At 39.4% G+C, this 22,987-nt stretch overlaps 2 protein-coding genes across 7 annotated transcripts in view; one reads left to right on the top strand and one right to left on the bottom strand.

The window, feature by feature from the left end:
* The window catches only part of ANLN (anillin actin binding protein), a 47,275-nt gene extending 28,755 nt beyond the window's left edge, over positions 1-18,520 (bottom strand). The window contains exons 1-7 of one of the 5 annotated variants that reach the window (XM_042969972.1): positions 18,128-18,520; positions 11,487-11,640; positions 9,684-9,998; positions 5,122-5,507; positions 3,520-3,748; positions 591-781; positions 205-312 (exon numbers count right to left, since the gene is read on the bottom strand). In XM_042969972.1, the coding sequence (XP_042825906.1) occupies positions 205-312; positions 591-781; positions 3,520-3,748; positions 5,122-5,507; positions 9,684-9,998; positions 11,487-11,640; positions 18,128-18,145 (1,401 nt within the window). In that variant the 5' untranslated portion in view covers positions 18,146-18,520. Of the gene's footprint in view, positions 1-204; positions 313-590; positions 782-3,519; positions 3,749-5,121; positions 5,508-9,683; positions 9,999-11,486; positions 11,641-17,778; positions 17,906-18,127 lie in introns of those variants that run through there. The other 4 variants (XM_042969966.1, XM_007078573.3, XM_042969983.1 and 1 more) reach the window with 4 other exon arrangements.
* KIAA0895 (KIAA0895 ortholog) overlaps positions 18,075-22,987 on the top strand; it is a 76,045-nt gene continuing 71,132 nt past the window's right edge. For both annotated transcript variants that reach the window (XM_007078574.3, XM_042969998.1), the window contains exon 1: positions 18,075-18,211. In XM_007078574.3, the coding sequence (XP_007078636.1) occupies positions 18,098-18,211 (114 nt within the window). In that variant the 5' untranslated portion in view covers positions 18,075-18,097. The remainder of the gene's footprint in view (positions 18,212-22,987) is intronic.

Below are 22,987 nucleotides of genomic sequence, written 5' to 3'. Positions count from 1 at the left end.
TGAATACGTTAAGAGTTCCACTGAATGGGAAAACATCACAAGAGAAAAGCAGAGTTGGAATGCATGCTGAAGGAGTTTATGAGTGGAAGGTGGCACAGTAAATTGGGACGGGATAAAGAAGTGTTTTACAACCAAACAGAACCAAGTTAGATCCCAGCACTGCTTTGGTACCAGGTTCACTTTCATATTTCTTGTTTACACCACCTGTTTGGTTTCTAGTTGTTTGCTTCTCGAGCTTTCGCCTTTTTCTGCACTCCATAAATTGCCCTTGTCAAATCGGCCACGAAGACATGCTAGTTCTTTCTCACGTTCCTAAAACAATCAAAAGCTCTATTTGATACGAGAGCAATAGTATGCTTAAGAATAATATACAAACATTACTAAACTTTGCTTGTCTTCAGTTTTAAGGGTAAAAAATTCACAATATTCATGGAATACAAGACAAAGTATTTCTAACTTGAAATAAGTGATACAAAGAATCACGATGCTATTTATCTCAGTCAAAAGACTGGTATCAGAATTCATAATTGGATTTCTAGGTCCTATGTCGAGACCACATGATGAATAGTGTTAAAAGCAGTAAGCCAGACCTGCTTGAGCTGTTGTGCCAAATGAGTAGTAGATGAAGATGTGTTTTGCTTGAATAATCTTTCTTGGATGGCCCTTGTATTTGGAGTGATAATGGGGGTTCTTTGGGGTGTGCTCCGAGCAGGACTTTGTTTGCTGTGTTCTTGACAACGCTCTCCAAAGCGCTCCAGGAAAGGCTTAATTCCTGCTCCTCCTACAGAAAACACACACATTTTGGAGGCCATTTAGAAGAAATAACAATTATCATTTCTATTGAAAAAGTTCTAAAATCCAGTAATGGCTCTAAAATGCTTTCATTCTATTTAGAATACTCATTGGGAAAGTAAACAGTAGGAAAATAGCTTTAAAAAAGAAATTTACCATACGATTCTATTTAATTCAAAGTCCTAAAATTTATAAGATTTTGTTCCTTAAAAAAGAAAGAAGAATTAAAAAAATTTTAAAAGATAGAGTGATGGGGCGCTCTGGTAGATTGGGTGGCTCAGTGGGTTGAGCGTACTCTCTCTCTAAAAAAAAAAGGGGGGGTGAGGTAGAATAAGAGAGCAGTGGGAGTTAGAAAACCTTTCAACTACATAATCAGAACTGGAAATAATCCTAAAGGATTGGAGATTCACAGTGTGTTTATTAATAGCACTCCCTGACCACCAAGTGCCCGAGCCATGATCACCCAACTACTTATATTTCTATAGCCCAATGTATTTCATCTTGCTTTTAGCAAGTCTAATATACTAAAATCCAGGGATTAAATCCTTCTCTCCCAAAAGAAAAATTAGAGATCATTCACTTTATCAAGGGAGGTCTTCAATCTATAAAGTCTTAAACCAGTATTCCTTTGAAATAGTATGAAGTACATTTAAAGTAGAACAAATGAGGGGCGCCTGGGTGGCTCAGTCGGTTGAGTGTCTGACTTCAGCTCAGGTCATGATCTCATGGTCCGTGAGTTCGAGCCCCACATCGGTCTCTATGCTGACAGACCTGACCCTGGAGCCTGCTTCGGAGTCTATGTCTCCCTCTCTGTCGGCCCCTCCCCCTCTTGTGCTCTGTCTCTCTCTCTCTCTCTCTCAAAAATAAATGTTTAAAAAAAAAAAAATTTAAAGTAGAACAAATGGGGGGTGCCTGGGTGGCTCAGTTGGTTGAGCATCTGACTTTGGCTCAAGGTTCATGAGTTCTAGCCCCACATGGGGCTCTCTGCTATCAGCGGGCACTCTGCTATCAGCATAACCCACTTTGGATCCTCTGTCCCCCTTCTCTCTGCCCCTCCCTCACTTAATCTCTCTTTCTTTCTCTCTCTCTCTCCCCCCCCCACTCTCAAAATAAATAAATAAACTTTAAAAAAAGAAAAGTAGAACAAATGGGATATATACCACCCCCATCATGAAGATGATAGGGTTGTACTATATGAAAAGAGGCTTATCTCTATCAGAAATCAGCATTTTCCTACAAAAGGCCAGATAGTAAATATTTTGGGCTTTGCAGGCCCATTTGGCCACTGTCATAACTACTCAACTCCGCACTGAAGCATGAAAGCAGCCACAGACAACATGTAAATAAATGGGCATGGCTATGTTCCAATAAAACTTTATTTGCAAAAACAGGTAAAGGGCACAATTTGACCCAAGACTCCACATGTCACTTCACACCATTATCTCTAACTAAAACCACTAAGAATAGGTGTGCCTGGGTGGCTCAGTTAAGCATCTGACTTCGGCTCGGGTCATGATCTCGTGGCTCGTGAGTTTGAGCCCTGAGTCAGGCTCTGTGCTGACAGCTCAGAGCCTGAAGCCTGCTTCAGATTCTGTGTCTCCCTCTCTCTCTGCCCTCCCCTGCTCATGCGCATGTGCACACACTCTCTTTCTCACTCTCTCTGTCAAAACAAATAAACATTAAAAAAAAAACATTTTAAACAAAATCCACTAAGAAGACAAAGAAACATGTAAGTTAAATATCTCTGAGGCCTGATAATAAATTCTGGGCATATCCAATAGCCAAGAATAATAATAATAAAAAAAAAAAGGCTTCTTATCTATGCCATAAGTCTTCAGAAAATTGGGGATAACTAGTTCTATTCCATGTGGGGATTTTGCTATTGCTTCAAATTCTCATTTCAGCTCCTCTGGAAACTGACTACTGCTTTCCTAGCCCATAACGAATGGATTCCCACTGTTATCTCTCTCTACTTCTCTTTTATAATGAACTACTGTTTCCGAGAGATTGTATTTTTAAGAAGTTAAAATTTTGAACTGAAAGTCTTTCCAAAAGCAATTCTAATGGAAAAGAGTATTGTTCAAAGTAAATTATATCTCTATATATTTGAACCACGCTTTTTAGTCCTGGGTTTCTCAACCAACAGCATGTGGGGGTATGCCAGAAGGTTTAAGCCCCCACAAGATAAATACGGATTTCTAGGAACATCAATTTACTATAGGGAATTTCGAACTTCCACATGTATATACTCACACACAATATAACCACATACAAATATAATTAGGAGTGGAGTCATTTGTATACACCTCATTTTCCTTTGCTATCAGGGGTATCTTCATATTTAAGTTTGGAAAGCATTGCTCTGCACACTTGGTTTTAAGAATGTTTCTCCATTATGCCCTTAAAATGTGATTTCCAGTTCTATACGCTTTGTCTCCATCAAAAAGTATGGAAGAAAGAAACTACATGGTCATTCTAGAAAAAAACCATGTCTAAGTTGTTAAAATGTAACAAGTTACATACTTTGACCAGTAACTGGACAAGTCTACACTAATGAATATTCATTCAATGAGTTAGAGCTGAATTTGAAGAAGTTCCATTTTATACATTCAGACACTTGCCATGGCAAACCACGAACATACAATTCATGACTGGACACCTAAAACGCTGAGAACAGACATTCTGAAAACAGTCAGCAGTAACTAGATTTTTAAAAAGATACATAACCTGGTGTTGCAGATTTGTCTTTAGATTGAGACTGCCGACATATTTCTCTATTTAATTCTTCTTTAGGCCCAACTGTCTGGGACACGGTTGACTTCCCAGTTGGTTTCGATACCTCTGTTTTCAGGAGACTAACAGGAGTTTTCTGAAGTAGCTCAGGATTTTGTACCTCACAATTTTTAGCTTCAGCAAGGGATACAGTAGAAGATTTCACTGGGGAAGAAGCAGCTTTCTGAAACATGATAACACTTAGGGTAAATAACAATATTCATAATATCTAAAGGTAGACTTAAAACAAGTTAAATTCTATTTGCTTAGTAGCCTTTAAGTAAACTTATGAAAAACAATTTTTCCCCCTAATAGATCAAACCATTTTGAAAGGTTTGACAAAAAATCAACTTAGAAAATGCTACTATTTGGGGTGCCTGGGTGGCTCAGCCAGTTAAATGACTCTTGATTTCAGCTCAGGTCATGATCTCACTGTTCGTGAGTTCGAGCCCCAAGTCAGTCTCCGTGCTGACAGTGCAGAGCCTGCTTGGGATTCTCTCTCCCTCTCTCTCTGCCTCTCCCCTTCTTATGCTTTCTCTTTCTCTCAAAACATGTAAAAAGAATTTAAAAAAGAAGAAAATGGTACTCTTTAAATTATAATATATAATTTAGTCTGCATAATATATTGAGGAGTAATTTCATGTAAGGGATAGGGTCACTCCCTATTTTAAAAAACAATTTCTTTTATATTATCTCACTAGCACCTTTATAAATGTTAAGCATATTAGAGCACATTGCATATTTTTGGTATTTTAATTAAGTCAGTATTAATTTAACAAAATCATATGTATTTGATGGCTAACTATAACATATTAAGTGCTTTATGCAAAGCACTTTGCTGTGGGTTTTATACACATTGTCTCATTTCATCTTCCCAATAACCCTTTCTTTCCCATTTTACAGATGGGAAAATAAGGTTTTACAAGATTAATGTCTAAAGCCACATTTTCAATTACGTGGCAGAGCTTGGGTTGAATGCAACTCTATCAAATTCCCAAACCTGGCTCTACATTTAAAAACAATGCACAGAAACATACTACTCTTTTGCTTTTCTGTTTTTTAAGATTGTTTTTGAAAGCTGTTGATGTAATTCATGTGCAAGGGAAAACTTCCAAACATTTCAAAAGAATATATGGTAAAATTATCATACCCACCCTTGACAATCTTGTTCAGCAAATGCCTTCGGAAGGCAACTTTAGCTACTAGTTTATTAAATGTCCCTTCAGAGAAATTTGATATCTTATATTTATACACATACATAAAGCATTCTGCAGAGAAAATAATTATCAGTTGCTCTCCCTGCTGACTAAGAAGAGGCTCCATCATTCCATTATTATTATATACCTTGGAATTGTATGAACTTAGTATAATTTAGTTGTCAATTACTAATTTATTTGGTATAGGCTACCAAATTTAGGATTTTTACTTTCTACGCCCCCAATTTCTAAAAATACATACAAACACCATGTATATAAGATACATACCTACACATACATACACATTATCACTCATAACCAAAAAGAAAAGGTTTCCCAAGACTGATACTGCATGACTTACCACAGAGCTGGAAACTGTAGCATCATTCAAAGATGCGCCCACGGCACTCGAGGACGGAGCTTTATTCAAAGAGGCCTCACCATCCCTTTGGGAACAGCATGCAGCTTCCTGCTTGACACTGCTGCTATTGATCCTAGCAGATGCTCCACTTGCAGAGGAAAATTTGGATAAACAAGTGGTACCAGGCTGTTCTTGTGCACTGTTTTGCTTTGCAGATGAGTAATTTACATCATCTTCCCACGAGCAAATAGTTGCGGCAAGGTTGGCCAGACGGCCCCTTCTACCAACTGGAGTTGCCGAGGCATCTGCAGGGGGTGGTTTGGGAGGCGAGGCAGCCCTTCCCTCTGATGGCATTGGTGACATGAGTGAGCTTTCGGGTATCTCGTCTGAAAATGTTTTCAGAAAAAGAGTAAGACCCATGTTCAAGAGTGACGCATATGTGTAATCCCAGGATCGCTCCACTCAGAATTTTAAGAAGAGGTTTGTAGAGGGGTGCTTGGGTGGCTCAGTGAGTTAAGCATCTAACTTCGGCCCAGATCATGATCTCACTGTTGGTGAGTTTGAGCCCTGCATCAGGCTCTCTGCTGTCAGCACAGAGCCGGCTTCAGATCCTCTGTCCCCCTGTCCCCCGCCCCATGTCCCTCCCCCATTTGCTGTCTCTCTCTCAAAAACAAATTTTAAAAAGTTTTAAAAAAATAAAGACGTTAGTAGGTTTCAGAACTAATAAAAAGCTCTCGTATGCATGAAACTACCAGCTGCTTAAATTTGACAATACCTTTTCAAATCAGAGGATACTTAATCCAAATTAAAACAAAAAGAAACCCACAAACTTCTTATACCTATTTTTTTTCAATTTTTAATGGATCATGAATGCCCGAAGGTACTGTACACTTAGGTTATATTTTTAGAATTAAATCATTTTGTTACACTACTGCACAATTTAAGCTTACAGATGCCACAGGTACTTTTTGTTTTAAAAATGGAGTAAACCAGTGCTGTACAATCGAACTTCCTGCAATGATGGAGACGTTCCATATCCGTGCTATCTAGTAGAGTAACCAACCACTAGCCAGCCACATGTGGCTAGTGAGCACTTGAAATGTAGCTAGGGCAACTCAGAAACCTCATTTCATTTCATTGTAATTAATTTAAATCTTAAAAGCTACATATGGCTATTGTCTCCAGAATTGGATAGCACAGGGCTAGACAGCAGTGTTTTTCCACAGTTACTTCATTTTCCACAGTTACTTATCGATCTCACGTTAGTAATGGATAGCTGACGAAGGCCTGTACGCATTCCTCCTCTGTACAAACCCTTTTTGTCTCTGCACATAATTATGCTCAAGTCGGTCTCATCTTAAAGCTAAACACAAATACCCTCTCACCAACATATACCCCTCTGCAGCTGCCCCTCTTGCCCTGCACAAATATTCTCTCACCACTCAGCTCCCTTCAACCTGCCTCTGCCTACACCGCAGCCCGCAAGTTGCGTTTGCTGTTGTCACTAGATGCCAGTGCACACTCTGTAGGCCTTGTGTTTCTGCTGGTGACATCATGCTCTGCTAGTTCTGTCCTTGTGCCAGATCTTCCATGGTGTCCTTGCAACTACCGACCACTTCCATTCGGCTACCACCCAAGCACCCCAAATAACGTATCTGACGTTGAGACTGCCCCAAACATGTTCCTCCTCATCATGACCTCTTCCTCCTTCTCCCTTCACCTCCTCCACCATCCAGGCATCAAGTTCCAGAGATTGTCTCCTAAATCTTACAGATCTGGCCTCTCCCCTTCACTTCCACAGGCCTTCATCCCACACGTGGACTATAACACGAGCCTTCTAACTGATCCTCCTGCTCAAGTCTCTGCCCTATTCAGTCCCTCCTCACTTCTGATGCCAGAGTGATCTCTCTACGACATTTGCCCATTTAAACTCTTCCAGTATGCCACCATCACCTCCTGGTTAAATTCCACATGCTCTGGACCCCTGCTGCTTTCTTCAAACCGATCTCTTGTTTTTCTACCAGAAAATACCTACTCTTTATGCACACAGTCTGTTTATGGTAACTCTGCTTTTTAGGCATTCTGTTGCTTCTGCCTAGGATACCTCCTCCACTGTCTGAAGCCAGTGGTCCCTCGGAGTCCAGGTTGATTGCCTCTGCCTCCTCCAGAAAGTCTTCCCTGAACCCCACTGCCCCTGCAAGACCCCTTTGCATACCTCTGTTGCTTTCCTGAGAATAAGCCCTGTCCTCTATGCAGATGACGGTTTTATTATCATGTTTTAGGAATGAGCTTACTGGCACTCTAGCTCTACTAACTGTTCTTGATCAGAAAAGAAGCTTCAGATAAGTTCTATTTTAGTATAGTTCCTCATTTAATTGGCTGCTACCCACATCCTGGATAACATTCACTAAATCATTCATCGCAAGTGCTTTATTCTCAAGTGTCAGTGCTTAGAATCAGACAGGCTATGCCTTAATGAGATTTATTTTCAAAGCTGAGGTAGGCATGTGTTAACATTTGCTTTCAAAATGTTCAAAATCACTGCTGCAATGCTTTCTGCTCTAGAATGTTGAGGGTCTTATCTGTTCTAAGCGTGGATTCTGTCACAGCCCTCTCTCCACTATCCATAAATACCTCCTACAAAACAGAAATGGGACATCCTTGTGTTTAGGAACATGTACCAGTTAGCCTCCTTGGGCACTGTAAAGCATGGTGAGCCCTGCCCACTACTAAGATAAATAGGCATAACAGACAATATGGAACATCTGTACTCTGTTACATGCCCCAAAATACCAAGTAGGTCAGGGCACCTGGGTGGCTCAGTTGGTTAAGCGGCTGACTTCAGTTCAGGTCATGGTTGCGTGCTTCGTGACTTCGAGCCCCATGTCAGGCTCTGTGCTGACAGCTCAGAGCCTGGAGCCTGCTTTGCATTCTGTGTCTCTCCCTCTCTCTGCTCCTCCCCTTCTCCCCACCCCCCAAAATAAATAAACATTCAAAAAAAAAAAAAAAGCTAAAAGTCATCAGGTAAGTTATAGCAGGCAAGAGTTGAGCGCTAGAGTCAAACTACTGAGCTTGGAATTTTAGCTTCTAATTCTAGGCAGGCCTCTTGCTCTCTCCAAACCCAGTTTCCTCTTCGGTACCATGAACATAAAAGTGGGATGTATGTCATTAGATTTCTATAGGAATTAAATGCTATATTAGAACAAATAATGTTTAGAATGCCTAGCACTTTACACAGTATTTGCTCTTGAAATTACCATCACTGCCAAAAAGAATAACTTTAAATGCTCTACTGTCCAATACTTATCAAAATTTCAGACAAAAAGAATTAATATTTACGAAAGACTGCCTAAATCTGTGTAATGCATCCATTTCTTCAAGTCACTTGGTCTCAATTCTGTCTACGCATCAGAGTAACATACAGAGCTTAAAAAAAAAAAAAAGACAAAAGCACACCCCAGGGCTCCACCACACTCCTGAGATTCTAATCCAACAGTCCAAATGTTTCCGTTACACGGCTCCAGGCCGAAAGCCAAAGCTAGAGGAACATTTCCTTGGGTAAGGCCCAGTTGCCAGTGAGCTGTCCACCTGTACTGTGCTGGCTCTCTTTGCGACTGTGCTTACTGAACTGAGCTTGGAGCCAGGCCGCCTGCCTACCTTGAAAAACCTTACACATTTACTAACTTCTGCCGAGTCATCTTTCAGGACCCAGGAAAGAAAGTTCTCTTGGGTCTTAGTTCCGGCCATGGTCCTGCTTTCATCTTGTAAACAAACACCAGTCACGTAACTGATGGTGTTTCACCTCTTTGCATGGGCTGCTAGTAAGTTCAGAACTCTGGCAAGTGAGATGGACCTTAAAGCCTGTATTTAATAAAATAATTTTACCCTTCCCTTCTTTGTTTTTCCTTCCCTTCACCCTGGAATTACCTTATTTTTCTTGTTTTGTAATGTAGTTGTTTTTGTAAGTCATCTCAAGGCTTTTTTTTTGTAAGAAGATAAGAGACAAAATAGATCATAGAACACATAATCCTGCTGCATGACGGCTGATTTGATGTGACACTCTCCATCTGAGTATGAGCCCAGGTCACTTCACTGGGTCCCAGCACCTTAGCGTAACATGCTTTATAGGTGCTCAATAAGTGTGTAAGTGTTCTCTCCCCTCTATTAAATAGTACTGCATACTTTAGCCACTCAAATTTATTTAGTTAATCCATCAAATGGGATTTCTTGCATATAGAGCTGAAGATCAGCAAGGCTAATAATGCCAAGGTAAGTTTGTTCTCTATTGTTTTTAATTGAAAATATAAGATGATTCTGTCATAAGACCACGCTTTTGTGAGCTGGTCTAAGAACCTCATCAGCACCCACTTCAATGAGAACACAACCAACTTATAAATATGCTATTGATATACAAACCATTTGTAGGCAACGGATACTCAGGAGATAGATAAAACAGAAGCGTTTATCTTTCGTGTGTTAACCAATAAATCAGATTTTCAACCTACCAAGTTGAGTCTTCTTGAAACAGATTTGAAGGACCATGCCATCCCTCTAATTCATACCTGTCATGTCATTATTATCCCAATGGCGCCGCTGCTCCGCCAGTCTTTGCATTCGTGTTTTCACTGAAGAGCCTGCCCTCGCTTCCAGTCTTGAGTTAAGCCCTGTCCTCACACCCGGCAGCGGTGCCGGGACAGCCTCGGCATCACTGACAGGAGCTGGCGTCTGTGGCTGCGCCCGAGGAGGCAGAGGACTTGGAGGACAGGCTTTTGCAGAAGCTGACTCCACTGGCTTTTCATTTTCCAAGTTAGAAACTTCTACTTCAGCGTTGTCAGAACAGCGTTTTTTTGATGGTGATGGTTTTGTACAAGATTTCTCTAGATTAAAAAGGACACACCCCCCCAAAAAAAACATTCAGAAGTCTGCAATTTCTCATAGCCTAAACAACTTGCAGTAGGTATGTGACAAATTATTTTAAAAACATCATGTTTCTCTAGACTCTTTAAATGATTTTCCTTGCAACAAGAAATATGTAAAATTCTACTTTTAGTGACTTAGAAATCTGATGTGAAAGATTTCTTTTTCAGCAAACATATAATTTCTAGTTTAAAACACCTAAATAAAACGATGTTCAAATAATATTCTCCAGACATATGCCTGATACTTTATGTAGTCTTAAGACGCTAGGAAATAAAAAGTGCATACACATATAATAAGCAAATGTTTTGAATGATTTCAAAGATCACACAGCCCAATTACCTCATTTTTAGATAAGGAAAACCAAACGCAGAGCAATGATGTTACCTGCCTAAAGCAACACAGCTAAGGGTAGAAACAGGCTTTCTGTTTTTAAAACAATCTTTCGTGAACCATACCATATACACGCAGTATATATATCATACACGCAATATATATATACAATATATACCATGTATGTCTGATATATAGGTCACATATGTGTAACATATATACCATGCATGTGTAACAAATCACATGTGTAATATGTATACCATATATATGTGATATATATGGTATTCCTTCCTTCAAAATGTATAAACATATGAAAATAAATTCCTATTCTATGGTTAGCTTACAAAGTTAACTGTGAGCCTGCTCCATGCCCCCATCTCTTGTACTATTGATTTTGCCTTCTGTAATGCTCTTTTTCTATTTGTATTTTTAAATTTATACTAAGGAAAATTATTATCTCCAGACTATTCCACACTCTAGGAAAACGCTAAAGCAGCCAGCTTACTGATGCAGGCTGGGGATGCCAGGATTTAGGAAAGAATAAGTTAAATTTCCAGGTGAGTTTAGGTTTGTTTATTTGTGTGTATTTATTTGTTTTTGTTTAATTCACTGGTTCTTAAATTAACAACCTATACATCGAGCCTAGCTCTAGAGAGCTGGTTCAACTGACAGAGGATGAGAATACTCACTAAATATCAAGCATCTGAGAGCAGGTAAGCCTTTCGCTGCCCTACTCATGCCAGAGACACTATCTGAACTGGGTGGTCAGCTATTCTGGCATCGTTGGGGTGGATAAAGTCCATGCCACCACTGTGTAATTAAGTGTTCCACTGCTCCTTTACTTTTCTTCCCTTGGGGGTTTTAAATAACCTTAGGTTGAGGAAAATAAAATTCAACCAATTAATTTGAAGTATTTATTAGATACTCTGCTCTGGCCTGGTAGTTCTAGGCCTAATATAACAGACCTAAAATAGAATAGAAGGCTGATCTTTCCCCAGAGGCTATTATATATTTGTCTCCCAAAGACCTTGGTTTTTCTACACGCGCAATAAAATGTTTGGGGCTGATCTCCTTTAAAAGAAGCAAATTTTACTTTTCCCCACAAAGTCTTTTACCTTCACTACCAGGTAGAGGCTGTTGGTTACTTGCTTCAGTAAGTGGCTCTCTGGTTCTCTTAGCATGCATGGCAGACCTTGCTGCTGCTGTGGGCCTCTCAGCCATCTTTCTCTGAAGATTCTCTCGCCTGGCACGGGTTCGTTCAAGCAGTTTCTACATATATAATATATCAACATTAAAACACAAGTTTAGTCGAAAGTTCACAAAACTTGAAGCACCTTCTAAAATCACTAATTGCCATGTAGGATAACAGTTAAATACATTTCAAAAATGGGATCCTAAGTAATTAAGTCAAAATTCACCAAAGAAGCACCCCAATGTCAAAATTATTACAGGGGTGGCTCGGTCAGATAAGTGTCCAACTCCTGATTTCAGCTCAGGTCACGATCTCATGGTTCATGAGTTTGAGCCCCACATCAAGCTCCGCATTAACATTGCAGGGCCTCCTTGAGATTCTCTCTTTCTCTCCCTCTCTCTCTGCCCCTCCCCTGCCTGCTCTCTCTCTCTCTCTCGAAAATAAACACTAATTTTTTTTTAACTATTACAGGTGTAATATGAATAAAATGTGTAAAGTTGGTTTATGAGATTTAAAATAACCAGAAATTTTTTCTGCTTTTCATCAAAAGGTAGAATCTATTTCCACACCCTCAAACTGGGCTGGCCTTATGATTTACTTTGACCAACAGAATGTGGCAGAAGTGATACGGCATGACTTCCAACCACAGGCCTCAGAGGTCTTGCGGTTTCTCTTTGCACTCTCTTGGAACGGTGCCATGAGGTGTAGAGACACCTGCCCAAGACTGCACAAGCCTGCTAGAGACACCTGGCCCAGCTGAGAGCTGGCATCAACCACCGGACCGATGAGTAAGGCCATATTAGAGCATCCAGTCCCAGCTAATTTGCCAGATCACTGCAGACTCCTGTATGACCGCTGGGGACACCACCAGAAGCACAGCCTAGCTGAGCCCAACACAAATTGCTGAGCCACTGAATCAGGAACTAACGTGGTGGTTGTTTTAAGCACTTTGGTAGGGAGAATAACAGTCCCCAAAGATGTTCATTTCCTAATTCCCTGAACCTGTGAATGTATTACTTTACTTGACAAAAGGGGCTTGGCGGATGTGATGAAGAATCTTGAGATGAAAAGATTATCCTGCATTACTTAGGTGGGCCTAATGTAATCACAATTGTCCTTCTGAGAGAAAAGTCAGGAAGGTCAGAGAAGATGTGACAACAGAAGCAGAGCTTGGAGTGATGTGATTGGTGGCTCTGGAGATAGAGGAAGGGGCTACAAGCCAAAAAATGCAGGTGGCCTCTAGAAGTTAGAAAAGGTAAGGAAACAGATTCTCCTCTAGAGCCTCCAGAAGGAACACAATCCTGCCAACACCTTGATCTTAACCCTGTAAAATCCATCAGCCTTATGATCTTCAGAAAATAATAACTATATGTGATTTTAAGCCACTAAGAGTATGATAATTTGTTACAGCAACAAAGCTAATACAGCCACTAAGATTTGGTATAATGGTAAACAGCAAGAGATAATGGACATATTTACTTCTTTGAAAACCTGACATTTCCTAAGATGACAGGAAAAAAAAAAAAAAAAAAGCCAAGCTAAAAAAATCCCGCATTTTATTTAATTGAATATCAATACATAATAAAATAATCTTGAGTTGATATCTTAACCATTCCATAAAATCAGGATTACTCTTTTCTTACCCTGAATCAATTAATGCTTCTATTTGAAACAGTGTAGTTGAACAAACACAAGATCCTATAAAACAATTCTTTCTCTTTCAAAAGTATACAACTAAAGGAGATATGAGAATTATTGGCTGGAGTTTATACACTGCCCTGCACACACAGATACAGTAGTTAACACAGACTAAGGAATTACACTCCCATTTGACCTTTTTAATTGCTTAATTAAAAATAGAATAATTATTCTTTAAAATTCCTCTGAGTGGGGCGCCTGGGTGGCTCAGTTGCTTAAGTGCCGAGCTTTGGCTCAGGTCATGATCTCAGTTAGTGAGTTTGAACCCCGTGTTGGTCTCTGTGCTGACAGCTCAGAGCCTGGAGCCTGCTTCAGATTCTCTATTTCCCTGTCTCTCTACCCCTACCCCACTCATGTTCTCTCTCTCTCTCTCTCAAAAATAAATAAACATTAAAAAAGATTAAAATTCCTCTGAATGTGCAAAAGAAATGGAGCTAAATTTAGAGGAAGGCACAACTCTCCACTTTTCTTGGGAATGATTTCTCATTCAAAGAGTGACACTAAATCTAAATGCTATATCACTGAAAGTAATTTATGAGCCAAATGCCTTCCAAAACACAAGACATTTACCCTTTAAATAAAAGTCTTCAACAAACTCAAAAGCAGTATTGTTACACCAATTCATATATATATATATATATATATATATATATATATATATATATATTTTCCCCCCTAATAAAATATATCACTACCCAGATAAAAAAACTAGCCTAATTTTCTTCGTTCATGTACATGTTCACATTCCATTCCTGTCAGTTAGAATACTTGTGAGTCAGTATATTTTCAGTTACTATGAGCAAGAGGTTGGTCACAAAAGAATGCAGCTCTGCCATTCAAACATATACAAGTACTCTATTGTCTACATTAGATTCAAAGATTTCAAAATCTATTAAAATAGGTAAGCAGAAGTTCCCTAATCTATAAAATAAAGGTCAAAGATTAATTTAAAAGAAATGTATCTAAGGGACAAAAACTCAACAGCTCAATAAATCTAAGTCCCTATAATAATGCATCAGGAATCCAAGGGTTCTTTATTTATAAAGTATATTCCTTCAAATATCACACCTCCTGCTTTAAATAATAAAGGCATTTAAAAAAACTGCAATAACTAACGAAACCAGGAAATAAGACATTCCATGTGGATGAATCTAAAATAACTGAAGCTTACAGTCCTTAAGCAATTTCTGCCACACATACACCTCAAATCGTTAGACAAAAATCTTTTTAGGAGGTATTGCTTATTTCCCTGCCTTCTGAAACAAGAGGCTCAATATAAACTAACTCATTATTTTCAATATGCTCTAGCAGCATCCTTTCCGAGATCAATACAGAGATTTTCATTTAATTCTGAAAAATAAGAGAAATTCCATTCAGACTAGTAACAGCATGTTCATTTATTTATTGCACAAGAGAAGATGTTTTACAGAGTATTTTAACTGTAGCTTTTCTCTTTTAAGGGTCCTACACAGAAAGCTCTGACTCAGCACGGCCAGCCATGGGGTTCCCTATGACGGTCTTAGGGAATGGCCATCCCCCATGAGATCTTCAAACTAAGAGGCTAACGCTAATGTTATGAGCATTAAGTTTATGGTTTTACATTCACCTAATGACAAGCACAACAGCACCAATATTTATGTAAGTACTTTCAGTGTCTGCACACAAAATCTCATTTCATTTTCAAAATTTTGCTTGGCAGTTTCTGTTTTTACTACTGTTTTCACAGATGAAGGAACCCAGGCACAGGTTAAAAAACAAGCCATAAGTCTCATAGCTAAGTGGTAAGGCAGGATTCAAACCCAGACTCCAGAGTTTGAGCTCTTAACCACTTGGCTATAAACTCTCTTTTGATTAAACCCAATGACTCTTTTTTAAGAACTTATTGTCAGGAGCACTAACTTCATATCAACATAACTTTCTAAATGTTATCAGCTGATCATAATAATAAACAATAAACATCTGCCTTAACTGCTTGTTCATCCATGAACCAAGATGGCTTCTTTATTTCTGGTTCTTCCAGGAAGAATATAGAAAGATATTGCCCTGTGGACCCTGCCTAGATCCTGATTCAAACAAACTGCAAAACCATGACACTTAAGGAAATCTGAATATTGACAGAATATTTGATATTAAGGAATTGTTGATTTTTTAGGTATGATAATGGCACTATGATTTTTTTAAGTCCTTAGTGTTTAATGATAAATACTGAAGTATATATATATAAATATATATATATATATATATATTTATATATATATGTGTGTGTGTGTATATATATATATATATGTATATATATATATATGGGTATATATATATATATATATACCCATATATATGTGTGTGTGTGTGTATGAAATTATATAATCTCTAGAATTTGCTTCCAAATAATTCAGTGGGAGGGATTAGAGGGGAGTACAGTGAAACAATACGGTCATGTGTTGCTGGGTGATGAATCCATGAGGAATCATTACACTTGAGTAATTTGAAATTTTCTACAAGAAAGCAAAGAATATGGCTAAAATGTTCTAATAGTTACTGTTGTACATAGTTATTTGTTTGTAAAATAATTTGCACTGAATGGCTCTCTTTATTATTTCAGCAGAATGTTATTGGATGTGCTTGATGTTAGGATGTGCTTGATGTTTCAGAGGGAAACATCCCTCTGAATAGGAAAGAACAGGCCTGCATTCATGAAGCTCACATTCCAGCAGGAAATATATTCAACAGGTAAGAACAGTGCAGGGAGAGCACTGCAAAAGGTGATCTGCCCCCTGAAGAAGGGAAATCCAAGTCCGAGCTGGAGGTTACATCAGTTTGCCAGGTGGAAGAGACTGGGAGAGGAAGAGTGTGCCAAACAGCACTAGTGACAGCAGGGAGAAGCAATGCACAACAGCCTTGTTTAAGAAAAGAAACTTTAGGATGGTTGTGGCTTTCTCAACCAGAGTTATCAAGAGAATTAGCCCTAATGCCCTGACATGAATGTAATGAATTAACATTTCTCCTATGCTTATAGGATGGCATGGTGATGAATCACCTTTGGGAAAATTAACAAAATAGCCTCTCAAATCATTTTCTGTGTTCTGTGGTTCTGATAAAGAACTCTGGTTGAGAAAGTCATTTTAACTTAGTTTCAGTCCTTTTCAGACAAAGAACTGCACCAGTTCACTTCCCTGTGCAAGAATGTTATGAATGCTATAATTAAGCACCTACTCCCTGAAACCATTTCAAATAGTTCCCTCATTACCAATTAAGGAAAACAGTCAAAGCTGTTTATTCCAACTGCAACTGATCTGACTTTTCCTAATATAAACCATACACGTTTCTGAGCACACTCTAAAACAAAAGGTTTGTTTCAAATAAAAGTTTCTTTCAACTGAAATTTGCACTAGCTTAAGAGAGGCATTGTTAAGTAAAATGAAGTACAATTTTCAGCCAACTTTCAAAATGCTTTGTTCCTGTCAGTTACTTAGGAGACTAACAGGAATATTCAAGACACATAGGGCTAATTTTTTAAAGAAGACTATTCTAGATTACTAACATAAAATAATCTATCCTTTTTAACTTCAAAGTACGAGAAAAATACATGCTGCATGATCAGCCTTATTTTTTAAGGCTAATACAAAAATGTGTTCTGGGTTTTCTGCAGATCTTTAAGTAAGTTTAACAAATTAATGTGTTTTCCTTAGATGATTGAGAATTTGAAACAAAAATAAATACTGTTATGTTTGAATACAAGTAAACTGTAATTGTTGAAACTATCTTAAGATTTATGGAATTGTAAATATAGGTTCCCCCCAAAAAAGTATTTCTACTCTCCATAGCATTTAAGTTTTGAATCTAGTGTAGAGACATCTTTAGGCCCACTCTGCAGCAACTCAAAAAAAAAATAGCAGTTTGAAACTTGCACAACCTAAAGGAACAGGAACTGTCCTGTAAGAAAAGGGAGTGGACAAGTGGTCTACACTAAACTGCTGAGTGTGTCCATGTACATTCTTAACAAGATTGACCAAAGCTAGAGAAATAATTGACACATGATGTAATTAATCCATATTCAATTTCCAAAGGACAAAAGAGAAGTTAAAAACTATCACTGTAATGTTAGGCTCCATAAACACACACAAAGAGGTTTATTTCTTTACTCTGGTTTTTTTACATTGTCGGCTATTAATTTTGTTTGTATATATTCGGCCAGTACTTTTTCCTTTCCATTCAAGTGTCAATCTCGGGGATTAAATTTCTTCCCTATTTAGCTGAGCAATCAAATCTGAACAATGTATTCACTTTATAGGAACGGATGCAGTGGTTTCAGTATTGGCTTATTTAACATTTTGCCGTCATTTCATTAACAGGATCTTTTACATGCATAACACCTCTGCGGGCGACCTGAACCCCGCAAATCACATTCCATTTGCAGGCGGCGACTGCACACAGCACTGAGTCATTCAGGCACCCGACTCCACCCTACACCTTATCCTCGCTTTCCCTTCCAGCAGGACCAGTTCCGCCCAGGCCCCAACCTCACTCTCGGAAGGGACGGGGCTCCACTTCACAGGGCGTTACAACAATCGGGGCTGGCAGAGGGCTTTTCGGTAACGCCTAAAAGGACAGACTCAAAACGTCCCTCCCTGAGCTTCACTGCCGGACAGCAATAAGTAAAATTCGGACGAACAGCAGCCGCAGAGTAGGCGACGTGCGCCCTCCAGCCGCTTCTCTCCCACGGTTCTCCCAGCCGCGCCCCGCACACACACGCTGCGCAAGCGCGCGCACGCGCCCTCGGCCCGGTGGGCCCAGAGGTCGGCAGAAGGTGGGAAGGGTGGGTAGGGGCCGAGAGCCGGGATGGCAGGCTGCGCCCGCAAATTTTCTCACCTCGGTAAACGGGTCCATCGCCCCGGAGTTCGCGTGTTGATTGCGAGACGACGGAAACGGTGGTTCAAATTCAGAAAAAGAAAAGTGAGTCCCGATTCAGTGTGTCACTTGAAGAGAACCAGAAGGCCGTGGCGGGGAGAACTCTCCCAAACTACTCTCCTCTATCCCTCAGCCTCCAGTGTCAGATTCGGCCTCCTGCGGCCGTTCAAATTTGAATTTCAGCGCCCGTACAGCGCGCCTGCGCGCGGGGCGGAGAGGACACGCCTCGGCCCGCCCCGGCTCTCCGTCACGTGGCTTTGACGGGCGCGGAGGTTCCCATGGGTGGCTGGCTTTTTCTCAGTCACACCCCAGCCCTGGAGGCCGGGATGAGGCAGGAGGTGCGGCTCCGCTCTGGCCGTCCTCCAGCCGCCTCGGGACCGAAGCCCCACCCCCAGCGCTCGCGCTAGCCACCCTGTTTAAGCTGATCTCTTGGAACCCGTGGTACTTGGACTTTCTTGCCTTCCTTCCTTCTTTAATATAGGATTAAGAGCCCTTGTGTTTGAAATCCCACTGCCCTTTTGGCCTTCTGTAGCTTTCTTTCCGCTCGCCTTCACGTCACCCTGATGGAGACTGCAAGCTTGCCCTCATGAGGGCCCTCCCTAGTGGGTCCTCGAACACTTGGGGCTAATGATCAGTGACCCACCCACCTGGGGCCCTGAAGACCTTTCTTATTGGGAAAATAACATTAACAGACTGTGTGTGAGAAGTTCATACACAGAACTCCTGTCTGCCTTCCTATTTGTTTCTTTAGAGCAGGCATGATCTCGAAGAGGGGCAGAGGGAGACAGAAATCTTGAGGCTCCATACTCAATGGAGAGCCAGACATAGGCGCTGGACCTTAAGACCCTGGGATCTGACCTGAGCAGAAATCAAGACCCAGATGCTCAATCTCAATCGTCTGAGCCACCCAGTAGCTTCCTATTTTAAATTCCATCTAAATTTATACAGTGTTAGAGCTGGAAGGATTGAGAAGGCATCCACCTTAATCCTTTTACAGCCAAGAGCAAGGAAACCCTGAGACAAGTAACTCTTGTCCAGGAGAAATGAAAATCCCATTCTCAGCCCATGGTACCCTTTCCACCAGGAGATCAAACTGTGTCTCAACAATTAATCTTTACAGATTACTCAGAATTGTAAAATACGTTATATAATTACTGTATCAGATTCCTTTCTTATTTAGCAAGTCTGCTCAAGGGCTTGTGAAGACAACAGTTCTCGACTTGTTCAGCTGAAAAGCAACACCATGTAGATTACGGAGTCATTTACAGAGTGACTGCCTAAAGGCTGACCGAACCAAAACTATTCCTTCCAAGTTAGATGTTTTGGTATATTTAATAACACTTCCATCTTAGCATTCAGTAGACATTACAAACAGTATTTCACTAATAATCTCTCTGATTTGAATTTTGATGCTATAGGTTGCAGTAAAAAGAATTCTGAGTGTAGAGTAGGAAGAAATTGCTTGGGGTCTTGGCTCCTATAGGACCATGTGATCTTAGGCAAATCATTTAACCCAGTATTTTTTTAAACCTTTTTGGGAAGTAATGGGCCTTTTAAAAATACAAGTAAAGCTGACCCTCTACCTAGAAAAATGACCATTTAATCATAAAGTATTTGACATAGAATTTCGTGAACCTCATGGTCACCAAGTTAGCAACTCTTTTTAAATTATTTTAAATGTTTATTTATTTTTGAGAGAGAACCTGCATGCACACCTGTGAGTGGGGGAGGGGCAGAGAGAAAGGGAGACACAGAGTCCGTTGCAGGGTCCAAACTCTAAGCTGTCATCACAAAGCCCAACCAGGGGCTGGAACCCATGAACCATGAGATCATGACCTGAGCTAAAATCCTGCACTTAATCGACTTAGCCACCCAGGCGCCCTTCCAAGTTAGTAACTTCTGCTTTAGCCTCTCTGGATTTTGATTTACTCATCTGTAAAACAGGAATAATCAACTGCGCTGCCTTCCTCAGAGTTGTCAGGAAGATCAGATGAAAATTAAATTGAGAGTTCCAAAAGTATTCTGTAATAAGGCACCACCCAAGTGTTTAGTGTATCAAATTATTAATATTTAACCCCAAATATGCTACTTATGCTCCAAAGTAAAAATGTTTGAATTTTTCTCACTGCTCGACAGGAAAGGGGTGTGTGTGTGTGTGTGTGTGTGTGTGTGTGTGTGTGTGTGTGTGTTGGAGAGGAGGGAGAAGAGTGTGTGGTTTAAACAACATTGGAAAAGAAGTCATTAGAAATTTACGTAGTCTTTGTGCCTTCCAGCCTTGGCTTCTGTGAGGCTTAGATTCTTTATAACCAGATTCTAGTCAAGACTAAAAAAGATGCATAAAGCACATAGTGCAATATAACTACTCCAAATATTAGTTTATCTTTCTTCATGTCTTTTAATCTTTACACTGATGACGATTGATGATGACAGCAACCACCACAATAGTTACAGCTTGTTAAACACCTACCAGCTACCGGAAGTTGTGCTAGATACTCAAGTCTACTCTTCCTAGAGTACAGCGACTGTTACCTGACATGTCACCTTTTTTCCATTCTTACCCCCTGGTAGTTCATTCTTCAGTTTATAAGCTAGAATTACTTTTCTTCTTTTAAAACTTGTGTTATAAAATATTTCCAGTTTACAAAAAAGTAATGAATAAAACAGATGACTATGTACCCACCACCTAGCTTAAAGAAATAAATAATCCTATACTTGAAGTCTCCTGTGTGTCCCTTCTTAATTCCATTCACGTTCCGCTCCCCAGGGACAAAACTATCCTGATTTTAATGTTTTTCATTCCCATGAAATGTATGTACTTTTATTATATCTACGTATATATCCATAACAATATATTGTTTTACATAAATTTTTTAACTATATCTTTCTGCAATTGTTTTTTTTCTGCTCGGTATCCTTTTTATGAAATTCATGTCAGTAATAGCTGCACTTCATTGATTTTCACTGCTGTATTATATTGTATGAATATACTTGCAATTTGTGTATCCATTATCCTGTTAATGGATGTTTAGCTCATTTCAAATATTTCATCCCAAAGATTCTATGATGCCATAAATATTTTTTAATGTTGTATTTTTATTTATTTTTGAGAGAGAGAGAGCTGGGGAAGGTCAGAGAGAGAGGGAGACAGAGAATCTCAGCGCAGAGCCCAATGCAGGGCTTGATCTCTTGAACCATGAGATCATGACCTGAGCTGAAATCAAGAGTCAGACACTTAACTGACTGAACCACCCATGCACCACAATGCCATAAATTTTTTATGTCTCCTTATATACACATGCAAAATTTTATCTAGAGTAATATACCTAGGAATTAGAGGATCATTTCGATAAATGTTTCAATATTATTGCCAGATATTAAAAATAAATTACTGTTCAAAATTATTGTCACAATTTTTAACTTCAGTCAGCATTGCATGAGCATGCCTACTACTGCAGGGCCTCCCTAACTGTCAGATACTTTTTAGATTTTGCCATTCTAATCTGTATTCACTTTTCCTATCACTCCTGATCTTGACCATTATTTCATGTGTTTCTTGGCTTTTCAGTTTTCCTTTTCTGTGAATTTCAACTCTATGTCCTTTGCCATGCAGCTATTTGATTTTTTCTTGTTGATTCATAGGTCCCCCACCTTGGGTAAAGAGATTATTTTTTTAATCTAATAATTTATTTTTTATAATTTACATCCAAGTTAGTTAGCATATGGTACAACAATGATTTCAGGAGTAGATTCCTTGATGCCCCTTACCCATTTAGCCCATCACCCCTCCCACAACCCCTCCAGCAACCCTGTGTTTGTTCTCTATATTTAAGAGTCTCTTATGTTTTGTCTCCCTCCTTGTTTTTATATTATTTTTGCTTCCCTTCCCTTGTGCTCATCTGTTTTGTATCTTAAAGTCCTCATATGAGTGAAGTCATATGATATTTGTCTTTCTCTGACTAATTTCGCTTAGAATAATACCCTCTGGTTCCATCCACGTAGTTGCAAATGGAAAGATTTCATTCTTTTTGACTGCTGAGTAATACTCCATGTATATATATATATATATATACCACATCTTCTTTATCCATTCATCCATCAGTGGACATTTGGGCTCTTTCCATACTTTGGCTATTGTTGATAGTGCTGCTATAAACATTGGGGTGCATGTGCGCCTTCAAAACAGCACACCTATATCCCTTGGATAAAAACGTAGTAGTGCAATTCCTGGGTCATAGGGTAGTTCTATTTTTAATCTTTTGAGGAACCTCCATACTGTTTTCCAGAGTGGCTGCACCGGTTTGCATTCCCACCAGCAGTGCAAAAGAGATCCTCTTTCTCCACATCCTCGCGAACATCTGTTGTTGCCTTGATTCATAGGTTTTTTGTTGTTTGTTTAGTATTTTCTGGAAAAATAACTCTTTTTGGCTTGTTAATATCTTTTCCTCACTTACGGCTCATCTTTTCACTTTAGGATATCTTGGATGTACATAAATGTTTAATATTAATGTAATTAGATATATATTTTCATTTGGGCTTGTGCTTTTTGGTCTCAAGAAATCCTTCCCTACTCTGTGGTTATAAAGATGTTCTCCCATCTTTTCTTCTAAAAAGTATTGTTTTCATCATTTTGCCTTTAAATTATCTAGATTGATTTTTTTTTTAATGTGGATAACCAAAAGTCTTAGCCCATTCTTAATTATTTGCCCGTTCTTTCCCCACTGACCTATAATGCCACTCTTGTAATATATCAGCTTTTTATGGAGATGTAGGTCTATTTTGGAGCACTTTATTCTCTTCTACTAGTTTGGCTATTTCTCTCCC

This window comes from Panthera tigris, chromosome A2 (genome assembly GCF_018350195.1).
Source record: "Panthera tigris isolate Pti1 chromosome A2, P.tigris_Pti1_mat1.1, whole genome shotgun sequence".
In the NCBI taxonomy this organism is placed as follows: domain Eukaryota; kingdom Metazoa; phylum Chordata; class Mammalia; order Carnivora; family Felidae; genus Panthera; species Panthera tigris.
Note: the sequence above shows the minus strand (reverse complement) of the source record. Positions and strands in the feature narration are given on the sequence as shown.